This window comes from Erpetoichthys calabaricus, chromosome 17, assembly GCF_900747795.2.
Source record: "Erpetoichthys calabaricus chromosome 17, fErpCal1.3, whole genome shotgun sequence".
Taxonomy (NCBI): Eukaryota; Metazoa; Chordata; class Cladistia; order Polypteriformes; family Polypteridae; genus Erpetoichthys; species Erpetoichthys calabaricus.
Window position 1 is genome coordinate 50,899,879 of NC_041410.2, and position 20,911 is coordinate 50,920,789.

A 20,911-nucleotide genomic window follows, 5' to 3' on the forward strand; every position below is an offset into this window, starting at 1 on the left:
CAATTTGAATTAACTTGACTCATCTGTTAAATATTTCTCATTAGTAATTCATCCATCCAGTTTTCTAAACCTGCTTTATCTTGAGTAGAGTTGTGGGGGAGCTGGTGCCTATCCCAGCAAGGAAAGGGTACAAGGCAGGGACAATCATTGGACAGGGTGCCAGTGCATTGCAGCTTGAACCTCTTTGGCAATATTTTTAACCAGATAATGATGCAAATAAAAATCTTACAACAGCATCCTTGGCAGACCAAACTTTTAAAGCATGTTTTTACAAAAACAGCTTTGAGGAGTTTGTTTAAATGGGAATATCCTGGATTACCTTGGAATTCACTGATTCAACACTACAGACATAATGATTTTTTATTTTTAGTTTTGACTAGTTACTGGAGAAAAAATATCAAAGCATAAATTTAAAATGTGCATTTACTAAGATAATCAGGTAGTTTACTAATCAGGTAGTTTATGATGATGTCAGTCTTGATAAAATTTATGCTGATATGCCCCTAAGATTATAACCCCATTTATTATTACACTAAATGGGTCCCTATCTCTGCCACACATTAAAAGTCAAGCCCTGCATTGTATTTTGATATTTATGAATGGCAATAGGGCGGCACGGTGGCGCAGTGGGTAGCGCTGCTGCCTCGCAGTTAGGGGACCTGGGTTCGCTTCCCGGGTAACTCCCTGCGTGGAGTTTGCATGTTCTCCCCGTGTCTGCGTAGGTTTCCTCCGGGCGCTCCAGTTTCCTCCCACAGTCCAAACACATGCAGGTTAGGTGGATTGGCGATTCTAAATTGGCCCTAGTGTGTGCTTGGTGTATGGGTGTGTTTGTGTGTGTCCTGCGGTGGGTTGGCAACCTGCCCGGGATTGGTTCCTGCCTTGTGCCCTGTGTTGGCCGGGATTGGCTCCAGCAGACCCCCGTGACCCTGTGTTCGGATTCAGCGGGTTGGAAAATGGATGGATGGATGAATGGCAATACTTGTTCATTTGAATGATAGTTGGGTACTTACTTGATGGATATACTAGTATTTAAAGGTGTTATTCCCATTAATATTTATGTTTATATTGTAAAAGGGCACAGTAGTGTTCACTTGAATAAAAGATGTAGTTTATTAAAAAGGTGGTGAAGTGGATTTTTGTTTTTGTATTGAGTATTATAAAATTTGACTGGTATTGGTATTAAATATAAAAATTAAAGTTTTGCCACGTCCCTATATATATATATATATATATATATATATATATATATATATATATATATATATATATATATATATATATATATATATATATATATATATGTGTGTGTGTGTGTGTGTGTGTATGTATGTATGTGTGTGTGTGAATATATGTACTGAAGCGAAAGTTTGTCATCAGAGGAAAATGATTAGACATACAGGAATCAAAGGCAATGTGTAGCAGCTGGAGGGTAGTACTATACATTCTGACACGACACAATGATAAGGGAGGGTGTTGTATGTGTAGTGGGGTACCAAGGTGGTGTCTACTGTTTGCTGAGGTCTATGGCATCTCCTATATTGTTTAATAAACGTTTGATGTGAACAGAAGAAAAAAGATAATGTCTTTCATTCCTTTTTGTGTCCATTGTGTTACAATGGATGTTAAACCTTTTGAATAAAGTCCTAACACAACTCCGTGTATGTGATGAAGGGTGGTTTTGGAAAAGTGTAGTATTTTTGTCTGCATAACATTCCTTGTGATAAACACTCTTATCTGGTGTGGTTACCTGTTTTTCCTCTGATGTTGGCATCTGGTTGGTTGTCAAGTTTAAAAATAAAAATCTGTTTTAAGATACATGACTTATTTTCTCCCTTTATGGATCTCTAGCTACAAGTATGTATGCATGTACACATACTCAGTTGGGCCTATTTGGTATTATTTGGAATGTATTTTCTAATGCATGTAATAATACAATGCATTGCACTTTTAGTTTTATTCTGTTATGCTGCTTTAGAATACTGTACATGTGCAAGATTCAAATTTGTGAAATCTAAAGTGTCATCCGTCTGCCCTACACAGATACAAATGTGGTATTCTCGTTTGTGTGTTTTATGCCTTTTTTTTTCTCTTTTCTGTGGAAAAGCATGACATGTTGTTGTAAGATGTGCTTTTTGCATCTTAAAGATACATCTGTCAGCCTCTTGCTTGTTGAATTCCTACTGATGGTGAGGAAAAATAGCTATAATTTATGCTGAGCGTCTGCTTTCAACTTCATTTATGGAGTGTGACTTTCACTTAAATGCATGACAGGTTTTGTCATAGCTATGAAGTCTGTAAGAATAAAACCTGTTATTTCTCATGAAGAATGTTATGATTTAAAAAATAAATTCAGAGCAACACTCTTGAATGTTCTAGCCCATTATCACTTGGCCATAGTGTGCATAAAGAAATAATCACACACTTTGGGATGGAAATTCAACTTGCTGCTTTAGAAGCTTCTAGTTAATGTGAATCACGCTGTCCTTCAATTCACAAACAATCTCAATTCGGGGTCACTGGGAGCTGGAACATGTTATCTGCAGCATCAGGCATGAGCAGGAAACAATCCTAGATGGAGTAGTAGCATGGCATGGTGTACGTTCTCTCACACACATTCACAATTAAACACACACCCTTGTCCATGTGTCACCAAATAACACAAGACATTTAATTTTGGATTTTGGGACTGAAATGCACCCACCTATATGGAGAATGTGCAGTGGAATGTGAAGTCCTTACAGGAAGTGTCCAGGTTGACAGTTGAGCTGAGGAGTTGTGCCCACCACTTTGTGATCTTGCCATCCCTTTTATGTGGTTCCATGGCTGTTGCCATTTTTTTTTTTTTTAGTAATGAATGTGGTGTAAATGTTACTGTATGTACTGCTTCCACAGTGCAGCAGAAGGTCTGAGGGGGAGAATGGAATCGAGAAAAGGCAAAAACAGTTCAGATTGCAAGCAGGGGTTATTGTCCCTGAAACTTAAATTTAAATAAAAAAATATAAAGACATGATGTCAGAATTGTGGTCAAATAATAGAGCAGCAAGTTGTAAGACAAAAAACAAAACTCACATAACCAGATATCAGGGGAAAAAAGTCAGACATAATTCATAGTCAGAGGACAGAAAAACTTGTCATAAGTAGTTGCTTAGAAACAAACAATAAGAAAGAGACTCTTATGTGAATATAAATCTTCATGAAGTTTAAGGCACTGGTTTTTATGTTCAGTGGTAATAATGTCGCATGTCACACACTTTCAGTTATTAAGCCTATTAGCAGCATAGAAGCCATTAATAGAATTATCCTAGAATAGTGGTGCCCCTAAAAAAACAAAATAATCCACAGGACGACATAGGAATTGTATTTAAAACTAGTAAAAACGCTGTGATAAAAATAAATATTATCAATAGATTTCTTGGTCTTCAAAGCGCTAACAACTACATGTATAACATTTCTAAAGGTCAAAAAGTAGTTGGGAAAAAATACATAAATAAGCCTTATCATGGTGACTTTACATATAAGATTTATTCTTTTGTTGTAGTCACTGATTTAAAATCAATCCAGTGTTAACAAACAAAGGAAGCAAATTATTAACACACCTAAAATGTGGTAGAATTGCGTTTTGATCTTGTGACTTTCTGATTTTAATCCCAGGTCTGTTGTCTCCAGAACTCTGAATTGTGAAGTACAATGGCAGCATTTTAGTGACCGCATGTGTTTATGTATCCATTTTTAAAATCTGTCTGCAGAGAGAGTCTGCTCTTGCATGCTTATTTCTGGTGCGTGTTCCATGTGGTTGATGCTGTATTTTGCATATTTATGTATGTCTTCTATACATATTTAATAAGTCTTTTATCTCAAGTTTTTCATGAGGTTGTGTGTAATATAGAAGGCTGTAGAAAACTCTGGAAGGGGTGCCGATTCATCTTCTGGCTAACCTAGTAGACTTTCTTAAATGTTTTACCCAATCAATTAGTTTTATGATGGAGGCAAATATTGTGATAATATTCTAAATTGAATCTAATTGCCTATTGACAGAAATAAATTGTTTCACTGTTCCCATTAAATAATGAATGCTAAACTTAAAATAATGAATGAATAATGAATGCTAAAATTAAGGACAAGGAAATTAAGAAGAAAGCTATGCCTGCTTCTTGTTATAGGAACCTTGGACAAACTACTGAAACAAGAACATTGACAGTTTTTCAAATTCTGGGAGAACTTTGCTGTTAGCTAACCAAACAAGCTTGATGAACTGAAAGTTCTCTTCTTCATTTGTAAAACCCCTTATATTTTGAATCATACTGTATACTTGTAACCTGATGCTTAGCACTGCTGTTGTGTGAATAATGGTTACTAAGCACTTGTAAGTTACATTTTACACAATCACAGGCAAATCGCTCCACAAAAAATGATATATATATCATTGTTCAGTAAAAGTTGAAATAAAGAATGCACATTCAAATGGCCTTGAATTCAATTAATCCAAAACCTTGTCCTCAAGTGTACTTATGACTGTTGTTTTTTGCTTCAGCCAATTTTTTTGATTAAAGCCAATTCCTACTTTTAAACAAACGTCTTTTTAATTGGGCAACTTGTTTCTTGCAGTCTGTAATCTAAAATGCCAAGTTTTGCGGTTTTATATTTTAAAATATAGCTTAAGTATTCCAGAAGAGTGTGTCTTTTCCAAAAGTTACAAAAGGGCTCTCTTTGATGATGAAAACACAGGTGCTTCACACTACTGTTCAACTCTCACCGGTACAGAATGCTTCACAGACTCTTGGTATACCTGCCAACTCCTGCTGGCACTCTTAGATATGACAGCCCCACCTCTCTCTCTCTCTCTCTCTCTCTCTCTCTCTCTCTCTCTCTCTCTCTCTCTCTCTCTCAAAAAAAAGTATTCAATTTTTTACAGTAATCGTTGTTTTGTTTTCCTATTTTTCTATATATAGAATATGTTATGTAGGCTGCGGTGGCTTTTGCCTTTGCCTCATGGATCCAGTATTTTGGGTTCAAAATTCCACTCGAAGGCCTGGTGTTGATATATTCTCTCCTGGACTGCATATGTTTTTCGTCTGGGCACTCCAGATTTTCTTCGAACATAGCCAAAGATGTACAGTTAGGTTAACTCAAAGGCTTAATCCATACTAATACAGATAAGTTGTATGCCACTTATATTTTAAGTTTTCTGTCCCCACTGTGTGTTTGAATTGTTTTCTGATTTTTTTTCTTATCCACTCCGAAAATGTGTAATGTTTCCTTATTAGTCAGGCATGGCTTGCTGGCCAAGGGCAGTGGTTCTAAAGGCTCTGCCATATTACATCGTTTTCCCAGTGATTTTCAGTTACAGTCTTCATTTACATAGTCTTAGCAAGTCGGGAGCAGTTGCGGTGCGTGCTCCTGAAAACTAGTCATGTAGTCTGACATACCCAACAACACAGTCCAACCAGTCTAAGATTCATCCGATCAAAATCAAACTGGCCACACAATGCATATAATGTAGCTGTGTGAAATACAGAGTGCAAGCGTTATGAACCTCACAAACAAAAGAAAGGCACCTCTCTTGGTTTGAATAGGACAAAGGACTGAGATTTTGGCTGAACTCGCCATACCTGGGCTCTGTTAGGCCGTATGTTATTGACTGTCAGAAAAATGGGCAAGCTTGCAATATTTTGGAAATGTGCACCTGTGCTGGAAAGTTGTCACAGAGTCTGGTAATTAGTCATTCCTTGACATCTGAAGCAACAACACCAGCAACCCAGTCAGGTTAAATCAAAATGAATGCCAAAAGAACAAAAACACTTTTTGCTATACAGACAATGTTGTGTGAACACTTACAAATAGTAAACAAGTATATAATTGCCATAAAAAAAAGTTCTACCATAAAAAATTCAGAGAACTATTTAAGAAGTTAGAAAAAACGACTGGCCCCACAGTGAAACTGAGATAACAGAGGGCCTCATCACAATAATGAAGTCAGTTCCTAGCCACATCACAATCCTACATCATCACTTTCCATTTTGCTCATCCATACTGCTATGGGAGACCCAGTATTTTCAAATTTATACATTTCAGAGAGGATTTTTCAAAAGATTTGTTTTCACTGTCTGAAAGCACAGTTCCGTTGTGGACGGAAGACCAAAATTAATTAAAACAGGCATTTTCAAATGTATCTGTGTTAGTGTGGATCAAGCCCAAATTGGTGATGCTTGGGGTTTGTTGCCTCTGTTGAGCTGGTAGTCTGTCCAGGAGCGGCTCTAGTCTTGTGCTTGATGCTTCTGTGATAGGCAATTGACTCCCCTGGAATGGATTAAGTGGATTCAAGAATTTATGATTTATTGCAAAATTAATCTGAAGTTAAATCATTAACATAAAATTTTATGCAGGGAGTAAACGCATTCTTTTGAATGCTTTTCTTGGTTTGTTTTTAAAGTCGCATCATAAATCAGTCAAGCTAGTAATGCAGTAAGAGTCAAACAAAGATACGCAGACAGTCACTTTTGTTTTTTTCCCTATTATTTAATATTGTTCGTTTCTCACAGCTGTTTTCTTATTTCTTGAACCCAACAGATGGAGTCTCCCGTATCTACACCTGCCCCTCCTCCACTGCATCTCTTGGCAACTGTGGGAAACAGCGACATCACCTCCTCTTGTGAGCAGATTATGGTCCGCACGAGGTCTGTCGCAGTGAATACTTCAGATGTTGCCTTGGCAACAGACCCTGAGTGCTTAGGACCCTGTGAACCTGGGACCAGTGTAAACCTTGAAGGCATTGTTTGGCAGGAAACGGAAGATGGTAGGTTTTATTACTGAGATTTGTACTTACTGGTTAATTTTTTTCAATGTATAATGATATCTGTAATAAAGCAAGGAAAATGATATTAGGTTCTGGCCCAAAGTGAAAAGACCCCTTTTTATTAAAAGCTGGCTGAAGTTTTGGGGTGTGTGTGTGTGCACAATCGTACTGTTGTCAGCCAGCATTGCAGAAGGTGATGCAAACTGATACGGAAATGTTTACACCTGGTCAGGAAACGAGACACAGGTGGGTGCTGGGAACAAGCGAAAGTCAGACAGGCAGAGTCAGGTCAGGGTCATAGCTCTTCTTCTAAGGTGTTGACTTTCAGACTCTGCAGCAAACAAGCAAATGGTTCATCCTACTGGTTAATCACAATCACCTTCCTACATTGCCTTTATTCTAGTCCCAGTAAACACATCATGATGGGCACATTTATGACAGCATGTCATAGGTGGTCCGTGGATCTGGACAAAATTTAAATAAATAATTGGTCCCCAAAAAAGTGCAGGCTCCAGTTGGCAACGGGTGTGTCCGAGTACATTTCGATCTGTATTTAAATGAGGTTCTGGCTGATCATGCCACATAAATGTGCATAAGCGGATGGATCAGGGGGTGGGTGAGATGAAAGATTGGCACAAACAAGATAATAGTGGTTAGAGAAACCAGAGAAGCAGGCAGGAATGGGACAGAGCCAGAGACAGAGAAGGCAGGCAGGCTGCCAGGAGAAGAGTCCCTTGTGGAGCGTGAGGTTGATGCTTGGGGCTTCTGAGGGTCACCCCAGCTGAGCATCTCCAGGAGATGGAGTAACGTCATGCTCGATGTAGCGGCTTGCCACATAAGTCTGGAGAGAGGCAGCGAGTGCTGCAGGGGTAACGGAAGCCTTGGTGTGGTTTCATTGGCAGGGGGTCATGGTCTACAGGGACTTGAGCCTGGTAGCAGGAGTTGGGGAGTTGGAGGCTCAGCGTGGTGCCCTGCTGGGAGCCAGGGACTGCAGGGATCCAAACTTGGCGCAGAAGGTTGGCTGAACTGTAGGTTAGGCATCTCCTCGGCTGTAAGGTCCCGTTTGGGAGTAAGCTGAGGAGTTGTCAGTTTTAAAGGAACACTCCAGAATTTTTAAAGGACAGCTTCCTGCCTGAGAATTTTAACTTCACTTTTAAAGGATTATTTATTGGACTTGTTTTAACCTCCACCAGCACTTTGTTATATTGAATTATTTATTTATAATGGATGGAGTACTGCACTTTTATTTGGACACATTGAATTTGTTTATAGCAAAAACACTATTCATTTTTGCACCTACCCTATGTCTGGAATGTACAGTATGTGTCCTCATCTGTCTGGTTCATCTTGGTTATGGTATCGATGATGTGGGTGCAAGAGACACCCCAAAGTAAACTGGAAAATGAAGCCAACCCAGAACGTCACATAGCATTTTAACATGCTCTGCTTGCTCAACAAGAATATTTATTTTATAATATCTTATGTACAATAGCTACATTGAAGCCATCTTATTGGTCATTCCAGCTTGCCTGAGGCAGGTATTTGCTTGTTGTCAGTCATTTCCTGTCATGTAAGTTAGATATTTTTTGGTCAGTTTCCTCCTAGACTACTACTACTTCTTCTTCTTTCGGCTGCTCCCGTTAGGGGTTGCCACAGCGGATCATCTTCTTCCATAACCTCCTAGACTACTACTACTTAATAAAATTACCAGGGCTATATTTGGTGAGTGCATGTTCTGGTTGTTACCATTTACTTCTCTGCTTAGCCTGACTATGTGTTACAATGTGTCTGTTGTCCTGCACATTGGTCTTAGACTTAGCTTAGATTTAGTTCCTCCTGTGCCAGGCGGCGCATTATACAGCAAGCGATTGCCATTGAGCCCAGTCAGCAGCAGCGGCTTTGGCTTCATCCCATGCCAAGTTGACTGCACAAAGGTCTTTGAGAAATGTGCACTGCTCTGTTTGCCTCAGTCGCTCTAGCTTCTGTTTTCAATGCACTGGCTTCCACAGCACGGCTACATTTGGTAGGCATTCTGTGCGCATGGGTAGAATGTGGCCCGCAAACCAAAATCAGTAGCAATATCAGCTAGAGGACGAGTGGTGGTTCGACGATATAATCCTTCATTTCTATCGTGGTCTTGGTATGAGATGCGAAGGATCCATCGGAAGCACCTTGGCTGGAGTACATTTAGGCATATTGCAATGGTAGTAGTTGCCTTCCACAATTTACCGGCATGGGTAGCGGTAGGAATTACAATGAAATTCAGAAGACTGATTTTAGTTGGTATTGTGAGGCTGTTAGATTTCCAGATAGGCCCCAAGCGGCGCATAATAGCCAAAGCCTTTCCAGTCCAACAAAGGTGTCATAGTCATTGTGAATTTCCCATCGGGATTAATAAAGTATCCATCCATCCATCCATCCATCCTGTTGCCACAATGCTACTGAGGTAAGTGAAGTGGTCCACTTCCTTGAAGTGCTTTTGACCAATATAGATTTTTTGGGGGGGGGGGGGGGGGGGGGTGTTGATGTTGGAGTTCCCTATACATAGAGTCTTGCTTTTCTTTTTTTTTTTAAATTTTATTTATTAATTTTATTGTAATCATTCCATACAAAGAGATCAATTTATAACAAAAAAAAAATTGAAGACAAATCAAACCCCTCCCCTGAGAAGGAGAGCTTAGCCAAAGGAGAATTGCTTAGGGCTTTTTAATAAGGCAACAATAAACAAAAGAAAGGAAGAAATATATATAGGTAAATAAAAAATGGAGAAGGCAATTAAATGCGGTAATAGTTATTTCTCTTATTCTAAAATAATATTGATTAGATCCTGCCAGGTTTTAAAAAAATTCTGTACAGATCCTCTAACTGAGAATTTCATTTTTTCCAATTTAAAATAATATAAAACATCGGTTTCCCACTGACATATCAGATTAGAGTTATGATTCTTCCAATTTAACAAAATAAGTCTGTGTGCCAAAAGTGTAGTGAATGCAATCACCGTTTGCTTGTCCTTCTCCACTGTTAATGGGTTAGGAGGGATTATGACCCCAAGGCTGTCTGAAAGGCACTTAAAAATTTTGGTCCAAAATGATGTTAGTTTGGTGCAGGCTCAAAACATGTGACCCAGTGAGGCAGGAGCTTGGTTGCAGCGTTCGCTGGTTGGATCTTGCCCTGGAAACATTTTGGACAGTTTTAAGCAAGACAGATGAGCTGTATATATAATTTTTAGTTGAATAATTCTATGCTTTGCACATATGGAGCTCGAGTGAATTCTCTGCTTTGCTACCTTCCACTCCTTTTCTGATATATTGATTAAGAGATCTTCTTCCCAATGTCCTCTTGGGTCTTTGAAAGGTAGGGACTCTAATAAGACTTTATATAATGTGGAAATGGTGTTTAATTCCTCGAAATTGAGCAGTATTTTTTCCAGCATGGTGGAGGGTACGAGATGAGGAAAATCGGGCTGTTTCTGTTTAACAGAATTTCTAATTTGAAGATAGTGAAAGAAATGTGTAGCTGGGAGGTTGAATTTGGAACGTAATTGTTCAAAAGATGCAAATATGTTGTCTATATAAAGATCTCTGAGCATTTTAATCCCAAAACTTTTCCAGGTATTAAAAACTGGATATGTTTGCGAGGGTTGAAAGAGGTGGTTCTCTTGCAGAGGTGCCATGGATTAAAGATTTTCCATCTTAAAATGCTTTCTAAGTTGGTTCCATATTCTGAGTGAGTAAAGCACAATTGGCTTATTAGTATATTGACGATAACTTGCATTTATTGGGGCACAAAGCAGGGTGTATAAAGAAGTACTACAGGATTTTACTTCTATTGCAAACCAAGCCTGTGTATGTTCATTTTTTTGTGTCCAGGTTTTTATGGCTTGTATATTTGCTGCCCAGTAATAAAACTGAAAATTAGGTAAAGCCATGCCACCTTCTTCCTGAGGTGTTTGTAGGGTCGCTCTTCGGATACGTGGGTGTTTTGAGTTCCAAATGAATGAGGTTATTGTTGAATCTAATTGCTTAAAAAATGATTTATTGATATATGTTGGAATGTTTTGAAATAAAAAAAGAAGTTTAGGAAGGATATTCATCTTAAGAACGTTAATTCTTCCGGCTAGCGTGAGATGAAGGGTTGACCATCTATGCAAGTCTTGCTTAATTTTTTCCATAGAGACGGCAAAATTTTGTTGATAAAGAGCTTTATGTTTACTTGTGATATTTACCCCTAGGTATTTAAATTGATCTGCTATGGTAAAAGGTAGGGTGTCTAATTTAATATTATATGCTTGTGAGTTCACTGGAAAGAGTATACTTTTATTCAGATTAATTCTAAGACCAGATATCTTTTGAAATTCTGTGAGTGCTGTTAAAACTGCAGGCACAGTGTTTTCTGGGTCTGATATATATAAAACCATATCATCTGCATATAGAGAAATTTTCTGTTCCAGTCCTCTGATAATCCCCTTTATCTGATAGGAATTTTGACAGTGAACCGCCAGTAGTTCAATAGCGATTGCAAACAGCAGTGGTGACAAGGGACATCCTTGTCTGGTACCACGTTCTAGCGTCTTGCTTTTCAATGTACTGATTCACAACTTACCTTTTGCCACCTCATGCTTCAGTGCCACTGTGTACCCCACCGAGTGCTCGCTAAGTGACTCTGAGCAAGGCAGTATTGTCAGGAAATTCCAAGTCTGCAAGCCTCAGCCAATCTCATCACAGCAGCCCAAAGTTGTCAGTAGGAAGAGAGAGTCACATGGTGAAGTCCATGGCCAGGAGGAAGAGGAATGGCGATAGCACACACCCTTGGCTCACGCCTCTATCAACCTGGAAGAACTCAGAGACACCTTGGTCGGTGCAAACACTGCAGCTTGACTGATGGTAGATATTCCGGAAGATGTTAACAAATCATTGAGGGATGCCATATGAGTGTATAGTATTCCATAGTTTTCGTCAATGGTTACTATTGAAGCCTTAGTAAAGCTGATAAAATTGATAGTCAGATTTTGCTGCAGCTCGATACCGCGGGACAAACATCTGCTCCACACAGAATCATCCACTGCGGAATCTGGCTTGCTTTTCATGGAGCCAACTGCACATCGCAATTGCCAGAGAAGAATTGTACTGAAGACGTTCCCAGGGACAGAGAGGAGCGTTATCCCACGCCAGTTGTTGCAGTTGGCCAGGTTTCCCCTATTTGGCAACCTGATGATGACTCCTTGCCTTCTTTCTTGAGGTACTCTGAGTGTAATTACCTCACCTTATCAGTAGAAGAAAGGAATGCCAGCCTTGCTAATTAATGTGATTTCTCCAGTTCTGTTACATTTTCCTTAAAACTCATAGCTTTTTGTGTCTTGTAGCTATGCTAAAGCTAAATTATATTTTGGAGAATGTTAAATGCCAGAGTAAAACATGCTAAGGAAGTATGAGTTTAATATTACAGGTAACTTTCATCTTGCCCCTCTGTAGGTTTGTTTTGATTTAATCTTTTACTATTTTGGACTTTAATACTTTGGCTACATTTGTTTGAATCTGGTTGTAAGAATACATTTTTAACATGCTGATACAGCTTTTCTAGGGATTTACAAGGTATATATTATATTAAGGGCGGCATGGTGACGCAGTGGTAGTGCTGCTGCCTCACAGTTAGGAGACCTGGATTCGCTTCCCGGGTCCTCCCTGTGTGGAGTTTGCATGTTCTCCCTGTGTATGCGTGGGTTTCCTCCGGGTGCTCCAGTTTCCTCCCACAGTCCAAAGACATACAGGTTAGTTGCATTGGCGATCCTAAATTGTCCCTAGTGTGTGCTTGGTATGTGTGTGTGCCCTGCGGTGGGCTGGCGCCCTGCCTGGGGTTTGTTCCTGCCTTGCGCCCTGTGCTGGTTGGGATTGGCTCTAGCAGACCCCCGTGACCCTGTGTTAGGATATAGCGGGTTGGATAATGACTGACTGACATGACCGATATTATATTAATTTAAGACTTAATTATGATCATTCACACTTGGTAATTTTAATGTGAAGCAAATATAAAAGTACAAGCCAGAGCTAGTTCATGGTTCATACCTGTAATTAGAGTTCAAGGGATGAGCTTATAAGTGGAAAATGACGTACACTTTCCATATGAATGAAGATTTATGCATCTTACAGTTGCATCTCTGGGACTATACTGCACATTTAGCAGGTTTGATCTTTCAATGGCTTTCTAGTATTTGTGAATTTCCCCTTGGGATTAATAAAAGTATCTATCTATCTATCTATCTATCTATCTATCTATCTATCTATCTATCTATCTATCTATCTATCTATCTATCTATCTATCTATCTATCTATCTATCTATCTATCTATCTATCTATCTATCTATCTATCTATCTATCTATCTATCTAGTAATATTTCATTCATTTATTTTAAATTTATAATGTTTTGGTGATCCAGAACATCAAGTGCAAAGCAGGACTGCATAACATTGCAGTGCAAAATGCTGCACACTGGACATGCCTAATGCACATCTTCTTCATGCAAGAGAAAACACATTTTTGCCTTTTTTGGTGGCACAGAGATTGTTTGGTTTGCTCCCTGCTCCCTCTTGATTACACTGGCATGGGTTTAGTTTTACTCTAAGCCATGGTATTTGTAGAGGTACCTATCAGGTCATTTGCCACCCAGTGTGGATGCGTGCATAGTGTCTTATTCATGGTTGTTTCTGGCTGCTGTGATCACATGCAGATGTTTTATCTAACTTGTTATTTTGTTCTTTTTAGTTTATGGTTTTTACAATTAACACTTTCCATTACAGTGCTGAAAATGGTGGTAAACTGTAAAAGTAAATTGTAAATAATTGATATTACACCCAACCGTGCTGCTTGTTAGCAGTTAAATTTGTTGCTCAGTCTTTGTCTTTTATAATTTGCTTCTTCAGTTAATGCTTTACATATTTCAATTAACGAATACGTTAAAATGTTGAATATTCTAAAATAAAAAATGAAATTGCATCCATCCATTCATCCATCTTCAAGTACTTTAATCTCACTTAACATCACAGAAAGCCAGGGCCATTTCCAGCAGAATCAGACACAAGACAGAAATCAGTCCTAGCGGGCTGGCAGTCCATTCAGGGCGCATTTGGTAATATACCCATAGTTCCTTACGGTAGATCAGTTTAGGCTTGTTATTTTTACAAAAGCTGAGATGTTTGGGTTGTGGAAGGGAAAATTAGAGTACTCTGAAAAAAAGACCCAAAGAGACAAGCAAATTAAGAGGACCACAAAATAAAAACACATTAACAAATATCTAAACTGAGTTTAGAAAAGGACATTGACATGAAGATTAGAGAATATTACACTGAGGAAACAGAAAAAGTGCAAACAGGTTGTTAACAAACTGTTTATTTCTTTATATTCAGTTGAATTATACACAGTGATCAGAATTCACATACTTGGAAGTTTTCACATTTTATTTTTATACAGCGTTGAATCCCAATGGATTTAATTTACCTTTTTTGACATTGATGAACAGAAAGAAGAGACTTTAATGACAAAGTGAAAACAGATCAGCAGCCATGAAAGCCTTGAGTCTGTGTGCAGAGGTCTCTTGTCAGTTTTGCACATTTGGACACTGCTGTTTTGGTTTTTTTTTGCCATCCTTTGCGATACTGTCCAAGCTCTGCCAGGTTGCATGGAGATCATGAGTGAACAGCCTTTTTTAGGTCCAGCCACAAACTATCATGTGGATTGAGATCAACACTCTGACTCAGCCACTCCAGGACATTAACATTGCTGTTTTGAAACCATTCCATTGTAGCATGGGTTTCTTGCAGACTGTGTCAGGTGTTCCTCCAGGATGTGCCAGTGTTTTACCCTATCTTCTCAAAAGCCTTCCAGAGTCTACACTGGAAAATCCTCTCTACAACATGACAATGTCACCACTAACCTTCACAGTGGGGATGGTGTGTTTTTGATCATGTGCACTGATTTATACCAAAAATGACATTTAGTGTTATTGCCAAACACTCTGTTTTGGTCTCATTGGACCATAGAACTTTCTTCTGGCTGATATCGGAGTCTCCCATGTGTCTTCTGGCAATTTCTCCTTTTTTTTAAATAACTGTATAACAATGGCTTTCTCTTTGCCAGTCTTCTATAAAGCTGCAACAGGTTGTTGTCCACACAGTCTCACGAGTCTCAGCCACTGTAGCTTCTGAGTTCTCCTAAAATTCTTGGTGTCCTCCCTAAGTAGTTATCCTCCTGCACGATCACTCAGTTTTTGTGGGTGATCTGCTGTAGGCAGATTTTACAGCTGTGCCATACCCTTTCCATTTATTAACTGGACACCAAGGGATGTTCAGTGGATATTCAGTGACTTGGAAATTTTTTTTCCTCTCCGTCCCCTGACTTGTGGTTTTCAATCACCTTTTCATGGAGTTGCTTGGAGTGTTGTTGTGTCTTCATCTCGTGGGTTAGGCTACAATTCTGACTCTCCACAAGCTGGACTTTCCAAATTATGTGAATTTATACTACAATTGAATTGAAACGTCCATACCTTCATTGAACTAATTATGTGGCTGAAAAACCAACTGGCTACAACAGTGATGATTTAGATGTGTCGTATACAAGGAGTTGACCAATAATGTTGTGTTTCGTGTGTAATTAATTTAGAGATCTGTTTTTCACTTTGTTGATCAATGTCAAAAAAGCCAAATGAACACTGTGACTCAATGTTGCAAACAATAAAATGTGCACTGTATTGCTTATTTCCTTGTGGTTTTTTCTAAAGATTTTTTTTCTAACAATGTCACTTAAACTAATTGTGACCTTCAGTGCTTTGAAATAAAAAAAAAAAAAAAAAAAAAAAAACCTTCACAGAATGATATTTTATTGTAGGTATTGATAGTGAGTAATTTTAGAGACTTGGTCAAGCACCTAAATGCTTTTACATGGCACTATTGATGTGTATACAAAAAATATAAACACACACAGGATGGTTTTAAATCCAAGTTTTAACTGTAATATGTGAGCCATATTCTAAAAGTGAGCAGGTGGCAATTATTGCATTTGGACAGAAGATATCAGAAAATTTGGTCCATTGTATGTGATGATGCAACCACTCCAAGGCAGACCACATGCCACCACGGACACCAAGAATAGAAAGAAAATGGAAAACACTTGTCATGGCAGGACATTAAATAATAACTACAGTTAAAAAACAATATAACAGATGAATATGAAAGTGTCTTGGCAGCAGCTCTAACAAAAGAATGGAAAGTTTAAAATTTTATGGAATCCCATAGTAGGTACAAAAAGCAAAGAAAGAATGCATGTTCTTTGATAAATACTAAGACACTGATGAGTTCCCTGACTCTGCAGACCGAAAGTAGAAGCAAAACAACTGAATTAACAAGGCCTTTAAATGAGCTGAGCTTGGGAAGCTTGCCAGCCCTCCCAACCAAAATCCATTTGCAACTGCTTTTCAACAGCTTACACTCACAAAGAAGGCACTTCTAGGTCATTGTGATCTTCTAGCAGATCATTATACACTCTTCAGTATTAGTTGCTTAGTTGCCTAATAAGCATCCTTTTTTTCTTTTTAATTTAACTCATTAAGAGCGTCTTTATGTGGTCGGTGTTCACAGCTGCTGTGGTGCAGTAGACTGTCACTAATGCTAAAATGCAAAATAAAATTTCAAGTGCTACTCTTAAAAGACATTACCTAGTAAAATGCTAATCATTTTAAAAGATTGCATGAGCTGTTTAGCTTCTTGCAATGCATAATGTGCAGTTTCTTTGAGCTTTTGTAACCTAACAGCAGCAAAACATCAGTATGGGGCACACATGATTGAAATATTTCTATATTTATGCTAATGCCGTGAAGAGGGAATAGAGGCACAAAAATGGACTGTGACCTGATTAGTGTTCTGGATTTGGCTTGCAGTTGTGTTTGCTATGAGATATTGTAGGTTATTGCTGAAATGACTGTGTCTTATTGTTTTTGGCCATATCACTGTTTAAAAGCTAGTCACAGCTTCATTACAATCACCCGTGGTGTGTTTTTATAGTGTTGGCTGTCGATTTTTACTGAAAAGATCAATTAAAGCATTCAAGCTAAGACATCTTAAATATTTGGGGGGTGGGGGTAGGAGGTGGTGGTGGTCCCTCTGAGAGCCTCCAAGCCTGACTGATTTAGGTAATTTTGTTTCCAGTTGCTGGGATTTGCAGGAGTCCACCTCTTGAAACAACTGTACACAAGCATCTATGTTGTTGCCCATCCTTGCAGTCCTACACTTGACTAACTTTCAATTAGATCATTGTCACTTGTTATGTTGGGCTTTAGACTTGTTGCAGCATTAAAGCTCCCCTCTATCTGTCTTTTCATAATGCTCGATTCTCTGGTCATTCTACAGGGCATGCATGTGTGTTAAAATGAATCCTGCAAATGGCAGTGTCAGATGTTAGCGTGGCCAAAGGCAGCTGACAGCTAAATCAGTAACTGTGGTGCACAGGTGATTGACTGTTTGCCATTGCATGTTGGCAATACAAGGATGGGACTGGCTCAGCATGATCAGTTCTTGGAGCTAAATATGAGGTGACCACAGCCTCTATGTTCTCTGGCTCTAATGCTCCATACCAGCCCTGCCAGTCTTCTGTTGTGAGGCTCGGCCAATCCTACATTTCTCGTATGTCTTCACCTGCTCTCTCTTCTCTTACTTTCGGAAATGCTGATGGCACCATGTTTTGAAACGTTTTTTATCAACAGATTTTTTTTCCCATGTAAAAAGATGACAGCAGACACTCAAAAACAAAATGGAAAGATTTGATCATGCACTGCCTATGTTTTGTATATCCTCATCCTCAGTTGCTTTTCTATTCACTGCCAGGAAGTTTGTGTATTTTGAAAGGTGACTACACCGAGACTGAGGACTTTCAGCCAATGTATTGTTCAGCAGAAAAGTGTCAAGGTGCTCCTTTATACCAACAGTAATGTGTCTGCATAAGGCCTCACTGGGACTGTGACAGCCAAGTCAGAACTTTTCTTTCTTTTGAATTTTCTTGCTTTATAATCATTCTGGTGTGTGTTCAGACCAAAGTGTGTGTATACATTGTATACATTTTTTATCTATCCGTCTATGCATTTATTTAAAGAGCTTCTGTAAAAAGTCAAACTTCCTCCTGCGGACAAATAAAGTTCTATCTATCGATGTGATAGTCTTCATTCATACCTTTTAAAACAGCGGCTTACTTTTGAATTTTTTTTCCCCCCACTGTTGATACCTATGCAGTGTGTCAACAAGTCTTTTGTGCAGCAAGTGTGGACATCTCTCTTACTTTGTATAATATATGTAATAATATGAAAACACGAATAAATTAAAGTAACTTACAGAAAACAAAAAATGAATGTAAATGTGTTAACCCTGGAAAGCTGAGAGAAAATCTTCTCTGTATGTTGATGTGGCACTTGGCGCAACTTCTGTACTGCTAGGCTGCTCTCCTGTGCATGGAAAAGTGATTTTGGGTAAAGGAGTGTTTGAGTAATTGGATGGACACACTCTGTTCTCAGATTGAACAGCCAGCCCAGGTGTGGGTAGATGGCCAGTTGGCCAAGGTCTCCAGGACTGTGGCTTAGTTTTTGACTTTCACTTTTTACAGTTTTAATCTCCACAGTTGTCAGCTGGCCACAGCTGATCAGTTAATTAATGGACAGACATTGTTGGATTCCATTTATATTTAATAAATTCTACCTTGTTCTTTATGCATTTTGACGAATCTGCATTTATGTGTGTGCCAGTTCTGTATTTAGTAATTAGTATCATTTTTACTTGTATTTTAACTGAAAATTATTAACGGTGCTCTGCGCCTGCACTTAGTGAAGAATGCTATACAAAAAAAATAGTTAAAATAATAATAAAAAAAAACAAACCGCAGGTATCAAGATCACTTTATCATAAATCTTTATTCTAGTTTCAAATAACTTCTACTGGTTACCCCTGCCTCCACTCCACACAGATTTTAATGAGCTCATTCTCCACATCTAGTGACGTTGTTATAAGCCAGTTGATTTTCTTCACAAATAACGATATGAGTGTAATTTTTGATAAAAAGGCAGAAACCCCGTCAGGCTGACCAACAGTCTCGCACATAATTAAACAAAAACCATCTGTGAATGAGGCAGTTGGCCATAGAGTACAATACTTTAGCAAACCTTTCTCAAAGCAATAAAGAATTGATGGTTTTAAAAATAGATTCAGGCCTAATCAATTTATGTGGAAACTGTAAATTGTATCAACCTGTTCCTAATGCTGCTTGCCTGCAATGGAACAACTGGAATCAATGAATCAAAAAAGGGACATCAATCATTGGTTATGGGCGTCATTCAAGTAATCTATGATTTATTTTGTCAAATTAACATCACTAATTCTATTGTTTGGGAATGATCTTTTAATTTTGCACCTAAAGAGTGGAAGCTTTCAATGCTATTTAACAATTTTTTCTGAGCTTGGCCTTTCTGTGATATCAGCAGCTAGATTGCACCAGCATCAGTGGGTCTGATTTCCTTGACACACTCCATTCCTTGTTAAAGATTATGCTTTGGTCAGCTTTTTTATAATGTGCCTTTAGGTTATATGTAATAAAATGGTTTATTAAAATAATCAGACAAAACAAGTTAAGGGAGTTGGTATCCCATATGAGTAAACATGGCACAAGTTGAAGCATGTAAGTAGTCTTCCTCCTTATGGTTACCATATTTAGCGAAATCCGAGAGCTCACTCTGGTTCGTTCCCCTGTACATGCAGCCTTTCATTCCCATAAGCATTTTTACTTGTGGCAAGCTTCCCAAATGCAGCCATTTTAATGATAAGTCCATAGGGTTAGTGTTGTCTCATGTGCTAAGTAGTGCTGATTAGCAAAAATCTCCCAAGTGTGATTTGTAGAAAATATGGTGTATGCTGGAAATTGGCTGTGCAGCTGGCTTGGTTTGTGCTTTAGCTGTTATTCGCAGGAAATCTCTGCCGATACCATTTGCTGTATACTGAGTAGAGAACCTGCCTCCTGTTTCTAAGAAAGATAGTGCCAGCAATCTGTGATAAAAGTGAGTTACTTCCAGCTTCTCCTCCTCCTCCTCCTTCTTCTTCTTCGGGGTTGCCACAGCAGATCATCTTCTTCCATAGCTTTCTTTCCTCTGCATCTTGCTCTGTTACACCCATCACCTGCATGTCATCTCTCACAACATCCATAAACCTTCATTTAGGCCTTCCTCTTTTCCTCTTCCCTGGCAGCTCTATCCTTAGCATCCTTCTCCCAATATACCCAGCATCTCTCCTCTGCACATGTCCAAACTAACGCAATCTCGCCTCTCTGACTTTGTCTCCCAACCGTCCAACTTAAGCTGACCCTCTAATGTACTCATTTCTAATCCTATCCATCCTTGTCACACCCAGTGCAAATCTTAGCATCTTTAACTCTGCCACCTCCAGCTCTGTCTCCTGCTTTCTGGTCAACCCATATAACACAGCTGGTCTCACTACCGTCCTGTAGACCTTCCCTTTCACTCTTCTCTTGCTGATACTCGTCTGTCACAAATTATTCCCGACACTCTTCTCCACCCATTCCACCCTGCCTGCAGTCTCTTTTTCACCTCTCTTCCACAATCCACATTATTCTGTATTGTTGATCCCAAGTATTTAACCTCATCCACCTTCGCCAACTCTACTCCTTGCATCCTCACCATTCCACTGACTGCCCTCTCATTTACACACATGTATTCTGTCTTGTTCCTACTGACCTTCATTCCTCTCCTCTCCAGAGCATATCTCCACCTCTCCAGTGTCTCCTCAACCTGCTCCCTACTCTCACTACAGATCACAATGTCATCAGCAAACATCATAGTCCACGGGGACTCCTGTCTAATCTAGTCTGTCAACCTGTCCATCACTATTGCAAATAAGAAAGGGCTCAGAGCTGATCCCTGATGTAATCCCACTCCAACTTGAATGCATCTGTCACTCCTACCACAGACCTCACCACAGTCACACTTCCCTCGTACATATCCTGTACAACTCTTACATACTTCTCTGCCACTCCCGACTTCCTCATACAATACCATAGCTCCTCTCGAGGCACCCTGTCATA

At 39.0% G+C, this 20,911-nt stretch overlaps 1 protein-coding gene across 3 annotated transcripts in view; it reads left to right on the plus strand.

The window, feature by feature from the left end:
- The window catches only part of LOC114668250 (zinc finger protein 609-like), a 281,456-nt gene that overhangs the window by 172,029 nt on the left and 88,516 nt on the right, over window positions 1–20,911 (plus strand). For all 3 annotated transcript variants that reach the window (XM_028823923.2, XM_028823924.2, XM_028823926.2), the window contains one exon: window positions 6,568–6,793. In XM_028823923.2, the coding sequence (XP_028679756.1) occupies window positions 6,568–6,793 (226 nt within the window). The remainder of the gene's footprint in view (window positions 1–6,567; window positions 6,794–20,911) is intronic.